Genomic DNA, 21,386 nt, shown 5'->3' with positions numbered 1-21,386 from the left:
CATCAAGCCAGGAAAATCTCTCTATTCCCTAAATCCCTCCTCCTTATATTTGGTAGCCTTATATGCCGCAGCCTATCAGCACAACAGGTGGGCAGGACAAAGAGGTCCACGTGTTTACCCTTACTACAGAAAGTTATTAGACACGGTGTTATTCAGCCCCCCAACAGAACTGCATTTTTTTTTGTGCCAGTCCTGGGCTTGAACTCAGGGCCTGAGCACTGTCCTTGGACTTTCTCAAGGCTAGAGCTCTACCACGTGAACCTCAGCACCAATTCTGGCTTTTTTCTATTTATGTGGTACTGAGGAATCGAACCCGGGTCTTCGTGCATGCTGGGCAAGCACTTTAACCACTAGGCCAAACTCCCGGCCCTGCATTTTTTTTTGTGCCAGTCCTGGGCTTGAACTCAGGGCCTGAGCACTGTACTTGGACTTTCTCAAGGCTAGAGCTCTACCACATGAGCCTCAGCACCAATTCTGGCTTTTTTCTATTTATGTGGTACTGAGGAATCGAACCCGGGTCTTCGTGCATGCTGGGCAAGCACTCTACCATTCGGCCAAACTCCCAGCCCCTGAACTGCAGTATTGCAGTAAGCAGTACTGTTGAAAAAAGTGAACATCAGAGCCTAATTTTGGAGCCAAGGCTTGGAACTAGAGGTGCCATGTGCATGCTTTAAAGGGCACCCATAATAGCCTAATGAATATAGGAGACCTAAGAAATGAGTTACTGCCAGGTACCAGTGGTTTTACGCCTGTAATCCTAGCTACTCAGAAAACTGAGGTCCAAGGATCACAGTTCAAAACCAGCTGTAGGTAGGGAAGTTCATGGGACTCTTATCTCCAATTAACCAGAAAACTCCAAGTGGCATTCTGGCTTACTAGCCTTGATCAAAAGAGTTCAGGGTCAGTGCCTAGGCTGAGTTCAAGCCCCATGACTGACCAAAAAAAATAAAATAAAGTTTACTGATTCATGACACTTCTTAAACATTCTCAGACTTGACATGGTGGCACATATCTGTTATCTCAGCACCTGAGAGGATGAGTCAGGATTTCCAATTCTAGGCTGGCTTGTGCTACATACATAATGAGGCTCTGTCTTAAAATAAAAACAAACAATGGCTGGGAATATGGCTTAGTGGTAGAGTGCTTGCCTAGCAAGCATGAAACCTTGTGTTGGACTCCTCAGTACCACACAAACAGAAAAGGCCAGAAGTGGCACTGTGACACAAGTGGTAGAATGTTAGCCTTGAGCGAAGGAAGCTCTGGGACAGTGCCCAGACCCAGCATTTTTGCCCAGGACTGACAAAAATAAATTAAAAAAAAAAACAAACAAGATCAAAACATTCCACTCTTCTGCCCCATCTCACCAAATATAGCCCAAATCTTGGGGCTCAGCATTCCCTTCACTCTCACCTTTAACATTTTTCTTCATCCACCAGTCCATGTCCACCTCACACCTTATATTCTCTGCTTCATCTAATCTCCCCTCCACTGGAAGACCAGTCCTTGTTAGCCAGTTAGTCCCTTTCCTACATTCTACCAGCTGGTCTCACACTTGCTTAACTGAGGGACTGGTCTCTACTATGGTAATACCACTGTGGTGGTATTGTGTGTGGACATTTAAAAAAAAATCTTCCTAAGGGATGCTAGGTACTTAGCAGGTTCTATATAGATGTTATTTTTTAAAATGTTCTTCAGATATTTCAAAATAATCTTCAATGTTACAAAATCCCAATTTGTATCCTGTGCTTGGTTATTGTGATAAGCCTAAGGGAATGACTCAATTGCCAGGTGAATTGTGTTACCACTTTTTTCTTCTGGAAGTACTAGGGACTGAACTCACAGTCTTGCACTTGCTAGGCTGGCCCTCTACCATTTGAACTACATCTCCAGCCACATCGGCCCCTTCAGGCCATAAAGGACTCACTGGGTTCATTTTAAACTTTCTGATATGAAGAATTTTAAGCATATAAAAATTAGGGGCTGGGAGTTTGGCCTAGTGTTACGCTGCTTGCCTATCATGCACGAAGACCAGGGTTCAATTCCTCAATACCACATACATAGAGAAAAGCTGGAAATAGTTGAGCTGTGGCTCAACTGGTGGAGCTCTAGCCTTGAGAAAGCCCAAGGACGGTCGGTACCCAGGCCCTGAGACCAAGCTCCAGGACTGGCAAAAAAAGAAAAAAAAATAATGGAATTAATAAGCCAGATTAGACTCTATTGTAAGCAAGTGGTACCAAAATAGACTTATGCTGGACTAAGTATGGAGATACCCAAAACAGGCACTGCTTGGGAATTACAAAATTCAAAATTTTAGTTGGCAAACATTTGGCCAGAGCTCCTTTTGTTGGGAGAAATCCAACATGTAAATGATTCAGGTAGGTAGGCTCGGGATCCTGGGTCATCAATCACTTGAATATCTGATGCTCCAGGATAATAAAGCCTAAAATGGAAATTAGGGTGTAGTTCATATAGTAGAATACTTATAAGCTCCAGGCCCTGGGATCCATCCTCAGGCAATTATCCCACTCCCCTCAAAGTAAAATAGAGCTAATGAAAGCAAATATAAATCCATTGTAATGAAATGTTTGTACTTATGACATGTTCAAATCAGTACTGTAATATCTATAACACTAGGTATATCTGGCCTACTTTTAGGATATAGAAGCACTTAAAATAATTTCATGGGCTGGGAGCAAATCCTAATGACAGAGTACTCGCCAGCATGCACAAAGCCCTGGGTTCAATTCCTCGATACCACATCAAAGGAAAAAGCAAGAAGTGGTGCTGTGGCTCAAGTGGCAAAGTGCTAGCCTTGAGCAAAAACTGTCCAAGGAAAGTGCCCAGAACTTGAGTTCAAGCCCAAGGACTGGCAAAGAAAAAAAAATTATATATTAAATTAAGGAATTTTAGCCAGGTACAGGTGGCTCATGCCTATAACCCTATTCAGGAGGGTGAACTCCTTTTTATTTTTTGTCGTGGGGCCTGAACTCTGGGCCTGGGTGATGTCCCAGAGCTCATTAGCTTAAGGCCAGCGCTCTGGTACTTGAGCCACAGCACCACTTCTGGTTTCTGGAAGTTAATTGGAGATAAAAGTCTCACAGACTTTTTGGGCCTGGGCTGACTCTGATTGCAATCCAGATCTCAGCCTCCTGAGGAGTGAGGATTACAGGCGTGAGTGACTGGTGGCCGGCTCAGGAGGCTGAACTTTTGAAGACTGAGACCCAAAAAGTCCACAAGACTCCAAAATAATTCAATATAAAGACGGACTAGAGGTGTGGCTAAGTAATAAAGTATCAGCCAAGCAAGCAAGCCAATCAAGTGTGAGTCTCTGAGTGCAATCCTAGAACCATTAAAAAAATTAAAAATTAAAAAAAAAAAGGTTTTCTTATTTTTGTTGTGCTAGGGATCAAAACCAGGGCCTTGTGTATACGAATACCTATTGAGCTAATGGGGATTTTAATTAAATTCTTAGAAACTTTTAAGTTAACAATTTAAGTGTCCAGAAAACTCTTTAAGTTGTTTAGCCTATAAATTTTCGATGATTTGTTGTATAAGCAGCTAACCACATTTAGCAAAATGTTTTGATCATTTAATGAACTGTTTAGTTGATCAACTTATTAGATCAAATAATAAAGGGGTTTTTTGGGTAGGTTTTTTTTCTCCCTCCATACTAAGTCTTTTCAACATCAAGAATCTTAAAAGGCTTCAGGATGTGAAGAAGGGATGTACTTTCTTCCTGATCTTGGATGGTCGTGAGGCTGGTGTTAGGGCTACATTAGCCATTAGTTACATGGATAGTGGGAAAGATGGCTGAGGGGAAGTGGAAAGAGGCTCTGGAGCTACCGCTTTCACTGGGATTTTAATTACTTGCAACTTGTTTAATCTGCACCCCTGTCCCTTGGTCCTCTCAACCTCGTTTGCCCTTTGGAGTCTCATACTGATAGTCTCTGATGCTACTTCCACAGTTTCTAATTCTGGTCTTGGATGCAGTCTGACATCCAAGACAGAATACGCTCTGGGTAATTCTAATGAATAAAATCAGAGTGGAGAACCACTGATCTAACTATAAGTCCTTTTTCACTTCATTATTATTTTGCTGGGCCTGGGCACCATTCCTGAGCTTCTTTTGCTCAAGGCTACGCTCTACCACTTGTGCCATATCCAGCCTTTTCTGAATAATTTATTGTAGACATGAGTCTCACAGACTTTCCTGTCCAGGCTGGCTTTGAACCATGATCCTCAGATCTCAGTCTCTTGAGTAGCTAGGATTATAGGTGTGAGCTACTGGCACGCAGCTCTCTTTTTACTTCATAATGTTACTAACTCATACTATGTTCCTTCCTTTTCCCACTAAGACTGTAGGTGCCAGATGGCTTTCCAAACAATGCATGCAATCCATTCACTGACTGGCAGTGCCTGGTGCTGATGAGATCAACCAGAGTCACCCCTTACTTGGAAGTGAATTTCTATATTCAATGCTTATGGCACATGAGTCAAAATCACCCTTGACAACTCCTCCTCTTAGGAAGGCTGTGAGCCTGGAGCCTGATGTACTATTTCCCCATCACCATCCACACAGACAACTTCCTTCTGGGCCAGAACAGAAAACTGCCTCTACCAGGCACCAGAGGAAGTAGGTGGCCTATGTTTAGGGGCCACCCTGAATTAAAAAAAACAAAAAAACCTCCACACTGAAACATGTGTCTTATTCTCAGCACAGCAGGATCCTCCTCTATGAAGAACCCATAGGAACCAGAGACTGACCCTACAGGAGACAGCCAGCTCTCATCTCACACCCACCTCTGAATATATGGTCCTCATATTCGCCACGACACTTACATCTTTTTTTTTTTGATCAAGGATTCAGGGCTGAATTTTGTGACTTGCTGCGTGAACAATACGTCTCCGCTGTACAATTCAATCCAGCTAAGTGGGCTTGCTTTGCCTACCTGTCCCACAGCAGCTAGCCAGCCTTTCTTTTTCAGTGACTTCCTTTCCCTCTATCTCAAAGGCTATTGAGGCGACTGTTTCCTAGGACTCCATACTTGGTATTCCCCATTAACTCTTCTTGGAGCTTTTGGTCTAGATTGGGAGTCTTGATTCTTTAATAAATAAATAAAATGGAGATTTCTTCTCTAGTTAAGGAAGGTGTGATCTGAGAGGTTTCCTACCTAGGATATGGGTAGAGAAAGAGCTTGGCAGGGCCTCAGGAGCTAGGCCCAAAGGACACAAAACATTCTTTTAATGAATGAATGATGGAAAATGGGTGGGACTTCTTGCTGGGCACTGGTGGCTTAAGCCTATAATCTTAGCTACTCAGGAGGCTGAGGTCTGAGGCTCCTGCTTCAAACATACCCTGGGCAGAAACATCTGTGAGACTTTTATCTCCACTTAACCAGAGCACTAGTCTTGATTGAAAAAGCTAAGGCAGAGCACTCTAGCCCTGAGTTCTGGCAGACATATGCCTACACACACACACACACACACACACACACACACACGCACACACACAAAGAATGAGAGGCTTCACAGTCAAGGTGGCTCAAGCTTGTAATCTTAGCTACTTGGAAGATGAAGACTAGGGGATTTTCACATTAAGGCCAGCCCCAGCATAAAACTTAATGAGGTTCTATCTCAATTAATGGCTGGTCGTGGTGGCACACATCTGTCATCTCAAACTATGGGGAAAAACACAATGACTGGGCAGGATGGTGCATGACTAGTAAAACCTAGTACTGCCAAAAAAGGAAAAAAAGAAAAAGAAAAAAAAAAAAGGCCGAAGAGAGTGGGACATTTACCAGATTGCAAGGAAACCTTCTTACCTCTCAGGTATCAGGAGATCTATATTTCACCTGTCTATCTGAGATACTAGGCTAGGCCTTCTGCCACATGAAGCTACAAAATGCTCAGCAGTGCTTGTAGACCTTTAATCTACAACTTCCTGGCCATATTCCACCACTGCCCCAAGATGGTAGGGAGAGATGAAGATGTGTGGCCAGATAAGCTATGCCAGCTCCAAGTCCAAGAGGAAAGAGCTGGAGTCAGGCTGGAGCCTGAACAGGGGGTTCTTGGCCCCAGGCGATGAGAGAGTTGCTGGCCTGGGCAAGCTCGGTGATGGACACCCGGCCCCGCTGTCGGATGAAGTTGGCCACAGCAGCCAGTTCCTCTGGGGTTATGTAGATGAACTTGCCCCGGTCGTCAATCACACCTGTGGGGACATGCAGGTTGTGGGGCTGAGCCCTTCTGGACCCTCCCCAACTGGCCTGGGTGTGACCATCCACTCCTTCACAGCTGACTCTGAGTCCCACAGGTCTCCTGTCTGCCCTTTTGGACAGTGAGTGAAATCAGGTGCCTCTGGCCCTCAGCTGACCCCCTCCCTGCAGATGACTCAGCACCCCTTGCTGCACAGCCCTCCACCACCCATAACAATCATCCTGCCTATGACAAGTCCCTGTATTTCCCTGTGCTAGCCATTCCCCAAGGCCAGACCCTGTAGTGATTGATTCTAACCCTCTCACCTGTTAGAGTGCCCTCAGCCAGCAGATCCTGGATACGGTTTATGGTGTCCTATGAGGAAAAAATTCTCAGGAGAGAGATGGGTGTTCTGGTTCCCAAGGTGGGGGAAAGCCACCTGCAGCCTCCCAAATCTCCCCATGGTGTGACTCTGTGCTTCAATTCTGGAGGAGTTTAGGACAGAAGGGACGCCTGCCCTGAACCCTGAAAGACTCTCAGTGAAGGATTTCAGTCAGGAAGGGAGAAGTGGAAACATCTAGCCATAAGGCAGCTTGTTTACAAGAGTTGTCAGGGTAACTGGATTTGCACTGTTTGCTGATAGGTTTGGCAGAAAGATGGAATCCATATTTTATTTTTCCTTCCTATATGTTCATTTTATCTAGTAGAAGTGCAGGATTCTTGGCGTGCCAAGAGATTCCTATATGCTCCACCCTATTGTTGGAGGCAAGTTTGAAGGGACATTAGGTGGTCTCCATCTTTAGGATAGTTCCCCTCTTCCCCCCTCACCTTGTTAGCCACAAAGTCCCCGTGGCCACTCTTCATATAGCAATTCACTTTTCAGGGTTTACCTGAGTCCGAAGGCCCACATGGGAAGCCAGGTCTTCCAAGAGCACAACCTTGGACTGCTACAGGAGAGGGAAAAAAGGGAGAAAGCCTGAGTTTGGTGAACTCATTGCTAGAACATATATTTCCTGAGGCTCATGTTTTGATCTGGTCTATTTTTAAAAACTGTCTACAAAGCTGGCAAGTGGCTCACACCTCTAATCCTAACTTCTCAGGAGGCTGAGATCTGAGGATCAAGGCTCAAAGCCAGCCCAGGCAGAAAAATCTATAAGACTCTTATCTCCAGTTAACTGTCAAAGAAAAGCTGGAAGTGGAGCTATGGCTCAAATGATAGAGCACTAGTCTTAAGCACAAAAGCTCAGGGACAATACCTAGATCCTGAGTTCAAACCCCAGGACTGGCACAAAAAAAAAAAACAAAAAAACCCCCAACAAAACAAAACAAAACAAAACCAGTGTTCAAGATCTGTGTTTTCTGAGAACTGAGGCAGGACAAAGAACTGAGAAGGTGCAAATACAAAAATAGTAAGACATGCTTGGAGTTTGGCCTAGTGGTTAAGAGTACTTGCCTAGCATGCACGAAGACCCAGGTTTCATTCCTAAGTACCACATACATGGAAAAAAGCCAGAAGTAGTGCTGTGGCTGCTGTGGCTCAAGTGGCAGAGCTCTAGCCTTGAGAAAACCCAGAGAAAGTGCTCAGTTTCTGAGCCCAAGCCCAGGACTGGCAAAAAAAAAAAAAAGTAAGACACAGCTCCCACTCATTAAGTTTGCAGACCAGCTGGTGACAAGACAGACGGACAGGAGACAAAAACTAAAAAGCCTTTGTAAACTGGGGGCTCACTTCTGTCTCACCTGTGTTTCCTACCATCCAGCCTGGATCCTTCACCACCCTGACAGACCCACATTTCTTTTCACTCATTCTCTACGCACTGTCTGAGACACTGAGCCCACCCTGAAAATAACTGTCACTAACACTGACAAGTGCTTCCCGTGTGCAGCCCCGTGTTCCACGTGCTGTTGTCACACTCTTGGTGGAAATTTGAGTTCCCAGGGGTGCAGCTGAGGATCCACGGCTGGGTCTCCACATGCATCTGCCCCCGCCTCTCCCACAGACAGCATGTGATTCGGGAGAAGGCGGTCCTTTACATTGCTGTGAATCTTGCACAGCACATGAGCTGGGGGAGGAATGACACTGTGACACCTCCCCAGCTGCAGATGGCATGTGACTTGTTTGAAATGCTAAGCTGTATGTACAAGTAGGGGGAAAGCAAGAGGCAACTGGCCCAGGGAGCAGGCAAGCACAAGGTGACCTGGCCAGCTAGCTACCACCTACAAAACAGGCACTGGGTATTGGGCTCAGTGACAGCTCAGAGCAGGACCATAAAGTCAACATGAGGACCTAGCCAAAAGTTTGTTGGAAAAAAAAATGACCAAAGAAACAGACAAGCCCAGCCATGATAAAAAAGAGTGGATCAGCAAAAGCAGGCAAAGCCTATATCTCATATCAATATAATATTCTATGTGCAGAAACCTTCTTCCAGCTCTATTGATAATCCTTAGTGTAGAAGGCCCAATCTGTTGGAGTGAGGAAAAAGATAGATGGGCTGAATTTCCTTGCTAGAAAATAGCTCTGGGAGAATCAGTCCACACATCCTGGAGAAACTGCTACTCCCAAGAATTTGGAGAAGCCCTGAGAATGGAATCACCAGAGAGCCACTAAGGACCAGAATGGCCCCAGACTTTCCTCTAGTCTCTGCAAAGGAGAGGTGACATGGACTATGACTCCTTAATCTAACACCTGGAAAGGCTTCCTGGACAAGGTACTTTGGGACCACATTGCAGCCAGTTGGGTAGGAGGGGATAGCAAGCAGGACAGTGTAAGAAACCCTGCCCAGAGCAGCAAACCCCACTCAGGGAGGAAACAAAGGTCCCAACACAAGCGAATATTTGCAGCCAGAGGAAGCCACCAGCATTTCTCCTTCTTAGGGACCCTGAGCCCCAGGCTGTGAGCCCACCATTTCACTGCAGCTGGGAGGTGGCTAAACACTGCTCTCTTTCAGGAGTGGTGGGGGAGGATTATGCAAGCCCTGACTCCTTGGCAGCCCCTGATACCACCTCCACTATCGCCCCCGCTCCCTCTGCACTCCTTCCCTCAGCCGCCTCTGCATCTCTGAGTTGCACTTGAAAACCTCTCCCCTCACTGCATCCTTTATGGGAGACAAGTTGCCTAGCAGCAAAGCAGATCAGGACATGCTTATGCATCCCAGAGCTGCATCAGGGTGGCCTTTGAGGTGGCTGTGGGCTCACAGGGGCACAATAATGCCCTGCCCTAGTTTCAAAGGAAATACCACCCTGGTTCTCCTGGAAAACCCATGTTCCTGGTCAGCAGCACATGGCGAAGGCTGCCTGCTTCAATTCAGCAGAGCCTCAGTGTGACAGAACTGACAAAAAACACATGTGAACAGATTTGAAAACACAATGACTCATTGAGCGTGGGGTCTGAAGAGCAGGGGGATCTGTCAAACCAAGTGTGAGGATGCCATCAGAAGCCTGAGCCTCCCCCAGACACCCAGTCCTCCTTCTTTACCTTCTGAGTCTAGGAGAAAGGGACTTTCCTGGCCTCGGCCCAGCAGCTTAGCTCCTTTGGGTATACCACTCCTGTGGCAAGACTGAATGATCCACCTGCACCTGCAGTAACTACTCCTGCCTTCCGCACTGAGCCCTGAGAACACACAGACACACACGTGTGCGCGAGCACGCGCACGCGCACACACACACACACACACACATACACACTCATGCATACATGTGTGGCCGGAGCTGACACCAGTGTTCTTCTGAGCCTCTTACCTTAATGTAGTTGATGAATTCTGTCAAGAAGCTCTGGGACTAGAGGGGCAGAGAAATCAGAGTGAGTGTCTTCCTGATAGAGACAAAGGCTCATGTCTGGCCTTACGTTACTTTCTGTTCACCTGCCTGTCACCTGCCGGTGTGCCAGCCCAACCACCTGATTGCATAAGCACCCCAATGTCCCAAGGATTGGGGTGATAGAACATCACTGTCCACTGAGAACAAGGCTCTTGCCACGATGACTTACTAGTACTGATGCCCACCCAGCTCTCAGTTTCTAAGCCAAGGGCTGTGGGCTTACCTGCTCCTCTGTCATCGTCTCACCCACACCCTCCTCCTCTACCACAAAGGCCTCCTTCAGTTTCAGGTACTCTTCATGCTCTCGCCGAGCTTGCTCCTCCCGGGCCTTTCTCTCCTCCTCTGCCTGTGGACACAGAAGAACAACAGTCAGGACAGCCACCTACTCATCCTTGTTCTGGGTTCTACTGTCCCTGCAGGGCACCAGACATACAGCAAGTCTACTCTCACTGACTTCCAGATTCCCACTCCATGGTCTTCTGGGTAAACAACAGGAAGAGAGGCTTCTCTTGTCCTCAGCCCTATCACCACCCAGACAAAGTCTCCTCAGCCTCTTCTCTGCCCTCCTTGCTCAAGAAGTTAGCAAGAATCTCTTAAAAATCTTGCCATAATCCCACCTTCTCCTTACCCAATCATATCCAGACTTTGTGAAGAAACATCAGGCTACATTTTCTCACTACCTATGCACTCAGCAGCCTACTCCAAGCTGTTTCTGTGTACCCAGCTCTATTAACACTCCTCCTGGTATGGTCTCTACCATGTCCTCTACCTCACAAATCCAAACCACAACTTTCAGGCCTCAAATCCCTGCCATTATAGTGGTTCTGGGAATGGCAAAACATCCTCCTCTCCTGTCTTGGCTTCCATCCTCCATTTTACGGCTTCCTTCCCACCTCCAACATTCAACCTTGCTCTTGCTTCCTCCTCAGCATTCTCTGGGCAACAGCCTCAACTCCCATGTGGTTGCCAGTTACATTTTCACTCTAATTTCTTCTGCCAAACACATAACTATTTGGGTGAAACAGGCACTGAACAAACCTTGTGATCTATCCCCTGTCTGATCCTCCTGTTGGTTCCCTGGTTCAATGAATTCCACAGTCATCTGGCTAGATACCTTGGTTAGAAATGAGTTCTCAGCCAGGCACTGGTGGCTCACACCTGTAATCTTAGCTATTCAGGAGGTTGAGATCTGAGGATGGCAGTTCAAAGCTAGCCTGGGCAGGAAACTATGTGAAACTCTTATCTCTAATTAACCACCAGAAAATCAGAAGTGGCACTGTGAGGCAAAGTGGTAGAGCATTAGCCTTGATCTGAAGAGCTTAGGGACAGTGCCCAGGCCCAGAGTTCAAGCCTCATTACTGCCCAAGAAATGAGATCTTGTCTATTGCTTCTTTTTCTGATTTCCTTAAAATTCCCTAGTCTATCTATGCTCTGACACCATCACCAACTAATATAATGGCCTCCTCCCAACCCAAATCATTTTCCAAAGCACTCAGAAAGCTTTTTTTAAATATGAAACAGGGGCTGGGAGTTTGGCCTAGTGGTAGAGTGCTTGCCTAGCATGCAAGAAGACCCAGGTTCGATTCCTCAGTACCACATACATAGAAAAAAAAAGCCGGAAGTGGCGCTGAGGCTCAAGTGGTAGAGTGCTAGCCTTGAGCAAAATAAAGTCCAAGGACAGTGCTCAGACCTTGAGCTTAAGCCCAGGACTGGCAAAAAAAAATGAAACAGGGCTATGAGTGTGCTTAGTGGTAGAGTGCCTGCCTAGCATGCACAAAGCCCTGGGTTCAATTTCCAGGTATCACATATACAGAAAAGGCTGGAAGTGGGCTATGAGTTTGGCCTAGTGATAGAGTGCCTGCCTAGCACACATGAAGACGCAGGTTCAATTCCTCGGTACCACATACATAGAAAAGTCAGAAGTGGTGCTGTGGCTCAAGTGGTAGAGCACTATGCCTTGAGGAAAGCCCAAGGACAGTCAATGCTCAGATCCTGAGTTCAAGCCGCAGGACTGGCAAAAAAAAAAAAATATTCAATTGAAATCTTTTAAGCTACTACATAAAGACAATAAAATCTAGATGCCAGTGGCTCACACCTGTAATTCTAGCTCTCAGGAGACTGAGATCTGAGGATCGTAGTTTGAAGCCAGCCCAGGTAGTAAAGTCCATGAGACTCTTCTCTCCATTTTACTACCAAAAAGCAAGAAGTGGAGCTATAGCTCAAATGTAGAGCACTAGCCTTGAGCAAAAAATACTGAGATACTGCCCAAACTCTAAGTTGAAGCTCCAGGACACACACACACACACACACACACACACACACACACACACACACACAGATCAAATAAATAAAATATAAAACTAATGCTAAGGCAAGTAATATGAGAAAAGCCTAGGTATGTGAAGGGGAAATCAGGAGAGAATAAAGGGAGGGGGTGATATTGACCAAGAAGCATTATACATATAACCTAATTCATGGAATTGTAATCCTTTGGTACAAGTACTATATCATCATCATCATCATCATCATCATCATCATCAAGACAGAAAGTAAGAGCCAAAAAAAAAAAAAAAAAAAATGAAGCTGGGCACGGTGGCTCCCACCTATAATCCTAGCTACTGAAGAGGATGAGTTCTGAGGATCAGGTTCAAAGCCAGCCTGGGCACAAAAGGACCTAAGACTCTTATCTCCAAATAACCTCTAGAAAACGGAAAGTGGGGCTTGGCTTATCGGCAGGGTGGTAGCCTTGAGCTGAAGAGCTCAGGGACAGTGCCAGGTTGAGTTCAAACCCCCCATGATCCACAAAAAAAAAAAAAAAGTAACAACAAGGGACTAGGAATGTGGCTTAGTGGTAGAGTGCTCGCCTAGCATGCATGAAGCCCTGAGTTTAATTCCTCACTACCACATAAACAGAAAAAGCAGGACGTGGCACTGTGGCTCAAGTGGTAGAGTGCTAGCCTTGAGCAAAATAAGCTCAAGTACTGTGCCCAGCCCCAGGATTGGCAAAAGAAAGAAAAAAAAAGAAAAAGAAGAAACAATGAGTCAAGATCAAAGGAACAGAGGAACATGCTCACAATGGCCAAGAGTGCAACAATTAAACAGTTTCACTGTGTTACTATTTAATATCATGCTAACAAGTGCAAAGTAAAAACCCGTAACTTTATATGAATGCGAAGCAGTTTGTACAGAAGAGATAAGTCCCTTGCAAAAGCTTTTATCCCCTGTAAAAGTCATTTCTGTAGGTCCTTTTCTACCCCTTAAGTGTAGGCTGGACACATACTTCTTTTCAAGAAATGAAAGGCAAAAAAACCACAGTAATACCACACTGGATTTCCTGTGAGGTTTCACAGTAATATTGCTTCCATAAAGTGACATTTTTGGGCCAGGGTCCAAAGGAACCACAGACCATCCTTTAGGATGGAGGGCTGAGAAAATTGTATAGGAAACAAGGTATGCTGGGATAGGATCAGGTGTCAGCCTCACCTTCTGCTCTTCTTCCAAACGAAGCTGTTCCTCCTCCTTCTTCCACTCTGCCTCACGCTGGGACTCCAAGCGTTTCCGCTCCTCACGTTCAGCTTCCTCTGCCTAGAGAGAGGCCTTTATAGCGGTATGTCCCCCAACCCTAGATAGTGTGCCCACCTCCAAGACAGATCAGGGATGGTAATACCTGGGTTAGGACATAGACCAAGTTGTAAGACAGGAGTCAGGCAAGTACCAATCACCAACCCAGTATAGGGGAGTCCCAAGGGCAGGGTTTCAAGAACAGGAAAAGGAAAAGGAAAATCCCAGACCTCCCATTGATATGCCCTGTCCCTTTTCCTTGCCTCACGCTGAGCTTTCCGAGCCTGTTTCTCTTCTAGCTTCCGTAGTTTCTTGGTTCCAATTTTCCCTGTCAGGTGAGTTTCCACTGGCTTCTCAATGCCTTCTTCTTCTTGGTCTGGGTATGGTCAGAGAGACAGTTCAGTTCCTAACCAGAGAATCTGCTCCATCCCTGTCCCTCTCACCACAAGGAGAGCCCCTTCTGCTCATGTCTGTCCTTCAGAGGAATCTACTGTAAATCACATGTGTCACATGTATGAGTATATGAAGGGTAGGCTGGGAGCCGTGAGGGCTGGGGACAGGTGAGATACAGTACAGCTCTAAAGGAGAGGGGCTGCTATTCAAATGTCTGAGGATCATAGGTGGGGACTATCTGGGCTTCTAGAAGTTCCTGGCTTCCATTTCTGTGCCAAACCTTTAGGGGTGATAGCTCTGGGGAAAACTGACCCCAATAGCAAAGCCAAAATCTTCCCCACCCTAGTCAGAAACTCCTGAGCATTCTGGACTCAGCTCTTGGCCAAGATTGGCCTTTTGTCCTATAAGAGCCAGGCTACAAGTTAAAGACCAGCCTCAGCTGACTCACAGGTATAATCCTAGCTACTCAAGATGCTGAGATCTGAGGATCAGTGTTTGAAGCCAACCAAGTCAGGAGTTGAGACTTTTCATCTCCAATTAAGCACCAAAAAAGCTGGAAGTGGAACTGTGGTAGAGCACTATCCTTGAGTCAGGGACAGTGCCCAGACTCTGAGGTTAAGCCCCAGGATTGGCATATACATATCACAAAAAGAACAGCCTTAACTCCAGGATTATATAAGGGCCAGGTGAAAGTTAAGGATCTGCTGATGACTGAGTAAAGGTTCTGACCCCAAGTCTGAGGCAGGAAGGTCCTATATATTTTTTGTTGTTATTAATCTTTTTTCCCTCCCAGTCATGGGGCTTGAACTCTGGATCTGGGCGTTGTCCATAAACTTTACAGCTCAAGGCTACTGCCCTACCCCCGGGGCCTCAGCCCCACTTCCCATTTTCTTGTGGTTAATTGAGATAAGAGTCTCAGGTTATTTAGTGCCCTGGCTGGCTCTGAACTGTCACCCTCTTATCTCAGCCTCCAGAGTAGCTAGGATTACAGACATGAGCCACCTTGCCTGGCTTTATTAATCATTTTGTTGTTGTTGTTGTTGTTGTTTTGCTTCGTTTTCTAAGACAGGATCTTGAACAGCTTTGGTTGGTCTTGAACACCTGATCCTCCTGCCTCAGCCTCCTGAATGCTGAGATTACAGGTATATACTATCATGCCTAGCAAGCTTTTGTTTTTGTTTTGTGATGGGGTCTCACTATGTAGCCCAGGGTAGCCTCAAAGTTGAGACATTTATTTATTTAGTTAGTTAGTTAGTTAGTTGTGGGTCTTGAACTCTGGGCCTGCGTGTTGTCCCTGAGCTCTTCAGCTCAAGACTACTGCCTTATCCCTAGAGGCACTGCACCATTTCTGGTTTTCTGGTGATTAACTGGAGATAAGAATCTCATAGACTTTTTTAGTATCCGAGCTGGCTTTGAACTGCAATCCTCCAGCTCAGCCTCGTAAGTAGCTAGGATTACGAGCATGAGACATTGTACCCAGCTTAAAGTTGAGACATTTCTACCTCACCATCCTAAGTGTTGGGACTGCAAGTATGTGCCACCACACCTGTCTGAGACAACTTCTTTTTGAGGCAAAGGTGCTAATCCTAAGAGCTCAAGGCAAGAGCCTCAATTACTCCCAGATTCTGGGAAAGATCCAGACACTCCCTCTTCAGACTCAAGCCAGTCTTTAAATACTGTAACACAGACATCTTCTTCTCCAATCTTATGGAATTATTTGTCTCCTAGCATGATAAATTAAGGAGGCCTTTTTGTGAACAGAAATGTCTCTACCTCCAGATCCTTCTTTGGGGGTTAAAAGTGACCTCACTCCAGGAAGGGTGCTAGGATATAGAGACGGGCTGAGGAATTCCTGGATCAGTCTGAAGAACCTTGCTGTCTTACTTAAATACTGAGGGGCTTGCCAAATGGAGTAGTTAAGATGCAGAATTGTTGGCCCTCATGGCCAAAGTTCAGATTCTAAATCTTTACCTGTGACTCTCAGACACCCTCCTACCCTGTTGTTTCATACTCTACAACTCCACTGAGTTTAGGAAACTTCACTCTCAATCCAACCCTCTTTTCCATAAGGCTAAACACTTCTTACCTGGTACTCCAGCTTCCTCCTCATTGTTATCACCTTCTGCCCAAGTCACACGCTGGGCTCGACGCTGGGCTTGAAGGCGGCTGCTTAGGTCTCTTCTGCGCCTAGGCCTGCCTCCAGCTCTCTGCTCTTCAGGCTCTGGAGGCTGAGACTGGGATAGCCGGCCTGCTACTACTGGCTCCTCCTCATTCTGCAGTGGCTCTTGACCAGCTTTGGGAAGAGAGGAATCACAATGCTATCAGCCAAGCCAGCAATCTCCAAGACTGGGGAAACAACATAATGGAAGCCACCTCCTCCTCCTGCTCAACCTCTTTCTAGATCCTTAGTGCACAGAGCACCAACTTTCAGCTTCATAGTCTACTGCCAAGGCCTTTACAACTCAGATCTTGGTCTGATGCAGCAAGCTCACCTGTTTTTTCTGCCTTCAATGTTGCACTATTCCAATTTGCCTGTCATTAAATTCCCACCCTAGTGTCTCCAGATCTCAGTAAATGCCTACTTCAGAAATACTTCTTGCTTTACTGCATCTGCTGTCATTTTGTATGGCACCCACAACTGGAGAGGACACCTACCAGGCAAGTCTAAGTCTCAGCCCTCAGGATGATGTTCCTTGTTAGTCTTATCTCATCTTCTTTCTCCCTTGCTCTTGGAGCATGCCCTTGCTCTGAAATAGTTTGTGGGCCCAGGGACTGGAAGAGATACATGCACAAACTCCGATGCTGACAAGAAGTGGGGATGGGGGCTGACAGGTGCATCTGTCCTGTGCCCTGGCCAAAGAATGATCTGATCAGGATGCAGAATCTGGTGGAGCAGAGGCCAAGGCAGCCTAGAATGGTCTCCTTGGTGAGAAGGAAAGGGCTTCAAGAGAGTTTTCTGGAACCCATTCATACTTCCTCCAGCCCCATGTCGGCAGAAAACACTCAGATGCACACCTTCTGGAGCCAGCCTAGGAGGGGAAAAACTGTGGCCTACCCTAAGAGCGCAGATGGCTAATGAATGACAGGGTATCTGCAAGGGCCCGACCCTTCTGGTATAGGTACAAGGTGGTGAAGAGAAGGAAGGGCAAGATTCTCGCTTAGGAGTGGAAGAAAAGGTGGGGGACGGCTGACTCCCGGCTCCCAGATTTGGTTTTAGCTCCGCATCCGTCCCCGTAGTTACGACATAACCGCATACGCACGACTTGGATGACGGCTCCCTAACCCCGCCAGGCACGCAGGCGCATGCGCATTGGCCGCAAGCGTCATGGCCTACAAAAGCTCGGAAGCCCAAAGGAACAGATTCAACCGATCCCGGGGCGGTATCATCTCCTACCTGTTGCCCCTCGGCTCCTAATGCGAGTCAAGAAGAGGATAAGGACGATAAGTAGAACTGCCACCGCCAAGTACACCACGGGCGCCACCATGACGCCTCCCAGCAGAACCAGCGCGATATCTCACCGTGAGACTCGGATCGCTCGGGACCCGCCCACTGCCCATGGCCCCTCTCTCGAGGCTCCGCCCACTTGCCCATCCAGGCCATGGCTTTGCTTTAGCTTTGCTTAGAAGCCCTAAGTTGTTTTTATTTTTATTGTATTTTATTGTCGGGGTAATGGGTAGAGGGGTGAAGCCTTAAGGTTTTTCTTAAAGAGTTATGATCCCGGCGCTGGTGGTTCACACCTGTATTCCTAGCTACTCAGTAGTCTGAGTCCTGAGGATTGCAGTACAAAGCCAGCACAGGCAGAAAAGTTCCTGAGACTCATATGTCCAATTAACCACCAGAAAGCCGGAAATCGCACGGTGGCTCAAAGTAGTAGAATGCTAGCCTTGAGCAAAAGAGGTAAGGCAGCCAGACCCTGTGTTCAAGCCCCAAGACGGACCCCCCCCCCAAAAAAAAAGTTATGGAGGGTATTTGTAAAAATAAAACCCATAAGGTTAAGTGGAAATAATTGCAGGAGGTTTCATATGGCAGTCAACTGTTTATATTTTAAAGTCAGTGGAGCTGGAAATGTGGTTAAATAGTAAAATACTTGCTTAGCATGTGAGAGGACATGGATTAGAACTTCATCACCAAAAAAATTAATAATAATTAAAAAGCAAAATTATATTAAAAATACCATAGAGTGTTTATAGAAACAAATATAAGGGGAAAAAGAAAAAGAAGCTTGGGAGTCATGCAACACCATTGGAATGACAAAGGAAAACAATTGGACCTGAAGAGAACTTTGGATGTGAGAGAAATCAAGCCAGTCTCCTCTGATCACCAGGGTTGACTTGGCTGAGCTGATTGGCTAGTTTTTCTTTTCTGACTGCTACATATTTATTCCTCTCAAGCTGTGCTTGGGAGAGGACAACCTGCCCCACACAGGACAACTTTTGGGTGAAGGATATAGAAATATAAGGATATGACAGTAGCCACACTCTCTTGCTAGAACTTCTAAATTCTTTTTTCCTTCCTTTCTTTCTTTCTTTTTTTGTTTTTTTTTTTTTTTGATCCAAGACTGGGACTTGAACTTGGTACCTTATGTTTCCCCTCACTGGCTAGTGCTCTACCAAGTGAGCCATGTCTCCAACCCTATAACCTCCAATTTTTTGGTTTTTTAAACTGTATTTGTTAACATTTGTGAGGAAAATCAAATCTCTCATTTAAACAAATAATCTGCACTTTTTCTATGTAAAAATAAAATTAGCCAGGCCCGGTGGCTCATGTCTGTAATCCTAGGTACTCACGAGGGTGAGATTTGTGGATTGCAGTTCAAAGCCAGCCAGGGCACTAAATAACCTGAGACTCATCTCAATTAACCACTAGAAAACTGGAAGCAGTGCTGTGGCTTAAGGGGCAAGGCGGTAGCCTTGAGCTGAAGAGCTCAGGGAAAGCACCCAGGCCAAGAGTTCAAGCCCCACGACTGACAAAAAAAAAGTTAGTGGCACTGTGGCTCAAAGTGATAGAGTGCTAGCCTTGAGCTGAAGAGCTTAGGGACAGCACCCAGGCCCAGAGTTCAAGCCCCATGACCAACAAAAACAAATAAATGTAGTGTCAGTGGTTAATGCCTGTAATCCTTCTCACCCAGGAGGCTAGAATCTGGAAACTCCAGCCCAGGTAGAATTTCTTTGAGACTCTATGTCCAATTAACCATCTAAATGTCAGAATGGAGGTGTGGTCAAGGTGTATTATGCCAGTCATGAGCAAGAAAGCCATAGCAGCATGAAGTCCTGAGTTCAAGCCGGATACTTACACAAAATTAGCTTTTGGTTTATCATTTTTAATTTTTACTTATTTTTGCCAGTCCTGGGGCTTGAATTCAGGGCCTGGGCACTGTCCCTAAGCATCTTTTTCTCAAGGCTACAACTCTATCACTTAGCCACAGAGCCATTTCTGGCTTTTTATGTATATGTGGTACTGAGAAATCAAACCCACGGCTTCATGCACGCTATTCAAGCATTCTACTAAGCCATTTTCCTAGCCCACAAAATTAGCTTTATTAGGCTGTACATAGAATAATTGCTTTTCTATACTGAGAACTCAGTATACCTATAAGAAATATAAATTTTCTTTTTTTAGGATCTGTATAAATGTGGGAACAAATAATTTACCAGTAAACTTGGTTTTTTTGCCAGTTCTGGGGCTAGAACTCAGATCCTAAGCACTGTCCCTGGGTTTTCTCAAGGCTAGCGCTCTTCTACTTGAGCCACAGCACCATTTCTTGTTTTTTTTTCCCCCCTATGTATATGGTACCGAGGAATAGAACCTGGATCTCTGAGCATACTAGGTGAACATTCTTACCACTAGATCAAACTCCCAGCCCTGTCCTCTGATAATCTTGATGATTTCTATGCATTGTGTGTGTGTGTGTGTGGTGCGGGGGACCAAATTCAGGGCCTAATACAGCCATACCACATCCCATTTTTCTTTTCTTTTTTTGCCATTTGAATGCTGGGCCTGGGTGTTATCCCTGAGCTCCTTTTCCTCAAGGCTTCCTCACTTAAGCCACAGCACCACTTCCAGCTTTCTTTTTCTATGATGAATTGAGTCTCATGGACTTTTTTTTGCCGGAGCTGGCTTCAAACTGCAATCCTCAGCTCTCAGCCTTCTGAGTAGCTAGGATTTTAGTCATGAGGCACTGGCACTGTTTTTTTCTTCTTTTTGGATCCAGTACTGGAGCTTGAACTCCCATCTTGTACTCTCTTCATGGCTAGTACCCTACCACTTGAACCATGCCTCCAGTATGGCCTTCTGCTCATTAATTGGAGATGGAGGTTTCCGATTTTTCAGTTTAGGTTTGCTTCAAACTGTGATCCTCCAAGTCTAAGCCTCCTGAGCATCCAGGATTACAGACATGCACTCCATTAATTTTTCCAATTTTTAAAACCCAAGTCTTATCTCCAGGCAATACCCAAAGACTCTTTCTCTCCAAAACCTTTGCTAAATGACCTTAAAACAATGGATGCCTTTATAATACAAAGAGCAATACTGTTATTGGAAGAAACTTCTCAAGTTTCTCCTTCAGACCCATTCAATGGTGATTTTGTGAGGATTCATGGCTTCTTGGAGTTGAGCTGGAAAGGTAAGATTAAGGGAATTCATAACCTCTCTTTATGTCCTGCCGGTCCTGGGGCTTGAACTCAGGGCCTGGCTCTGTCCCTGAGCTTCTTTTGCTCAAGGCTAACACTCTACCACTTGGGCCACAGCACCACTTCTTGCTTCTTGTATATATGGTACTAAGGACTCACAGGCAGGGCTTCATACACGGTAGGCAAACATTCAATCACTAAGCCACATTCCTAGCTTAGCTACTACTACTTTTAATACCACCACTACCCATACTTTGGTAACAGAATGACTAGAGAAATTGGTGAAGAACACCCTTCCTTTCACGTTTATGTGTGAAAAATGCTATTTTCCAAACTGAGGAATGTTTCAAGTGGTACAGTGTTTGCACAGTAATCACCAGATGAAGAGTTAGTAAAACAAAGGAACAACATTAGGAGTCAATCAAAACCAAAACAGAAAACAAACAAAAACTACTATCCCAGGGTAGCTGGAGGGAGAGGGCTGAGTCTCAGGACAAGGCCTAAAAGGCATGCCCAATGAGGGTGTCAGGAGAGGGTCAAGGCCTATTTAGAGGAAAGTCTAAGACAATTTAAGTCTGCCTTGCTGCGTTCAGGATGAAGGAGAAACTTTGAGAACAGTTTCTTCCAATAACACACTATTGTTCTTTGTAAAGGCATCCATTATTTTAAGGTCATTAAGCAAAGGTTTTGGAGAGCAAGGAACTTTGGGGTTTCTCTGAGATATGGTCAAAATGGTGACTATGAAGAGGAATGATAATCTGAGAGGCTTCGGGAGACTAGAAAATGAGTTGACATAT

General features: G+C 45.7%; 1 protein-coding gene across 1 annotated transcript; it reads right to left on the bottom strand.

Annotated features, from left to right (window-relative positions):
* Window positions 1-5,913: 5,913 nt before the first annotated feature.
* Window positions 5,914-17,497, bottom strand: Ddrgk1 (DDRGK domain containing 1). Its single transcript, XM_090352064.1, has 9 exons — window positions 17,354-17,497; window positions 16,046-16,252; window positions 13,830-13,942; window positions 13,489-13,590; window positions 10,229-10,351; window positions 9,928-9,966; window positions 7,083-7,139; window positions 6,519-6,567; window positions 5,914-6,208 (listed from the first exon to the last, which is right to left on the bottom strand). Exons 1-9 carry the CDS (start codon window positions 17,442-17,444, stop codon window positions 6,042-6,044), a joined length of 948 nt encoding a protein of 315 aa, XP_090208190.1. The 5' UTR covers window positions 17,445-17,497; the 3' UTR covers window positions 5,914-6,041.
* Between the last annotated feature and the right edge of the window lie 3,889 nt (window positions 17,498-21,386).

This window comes from Megascapheus bottae, chromosome 18, assembly GCF_031878675.1.
Source record: "Megascapheus bottae isolate mThoBot1 chromosome 18, mThoBot2.hap1, whole genome shotgun sequence".
Classification (NCBI taxonomy): Eukaryota; Metazoa; Chordata; class Mammalia; order Rodentia; family Geomyidae; genus Megascapheus; species Megascapheus bottae.
The sequence above is the reverse complement of the archived record's forward strand: the minus strand, read 5'-3'. Positions and strand labels throughout refer to the sequence as shown.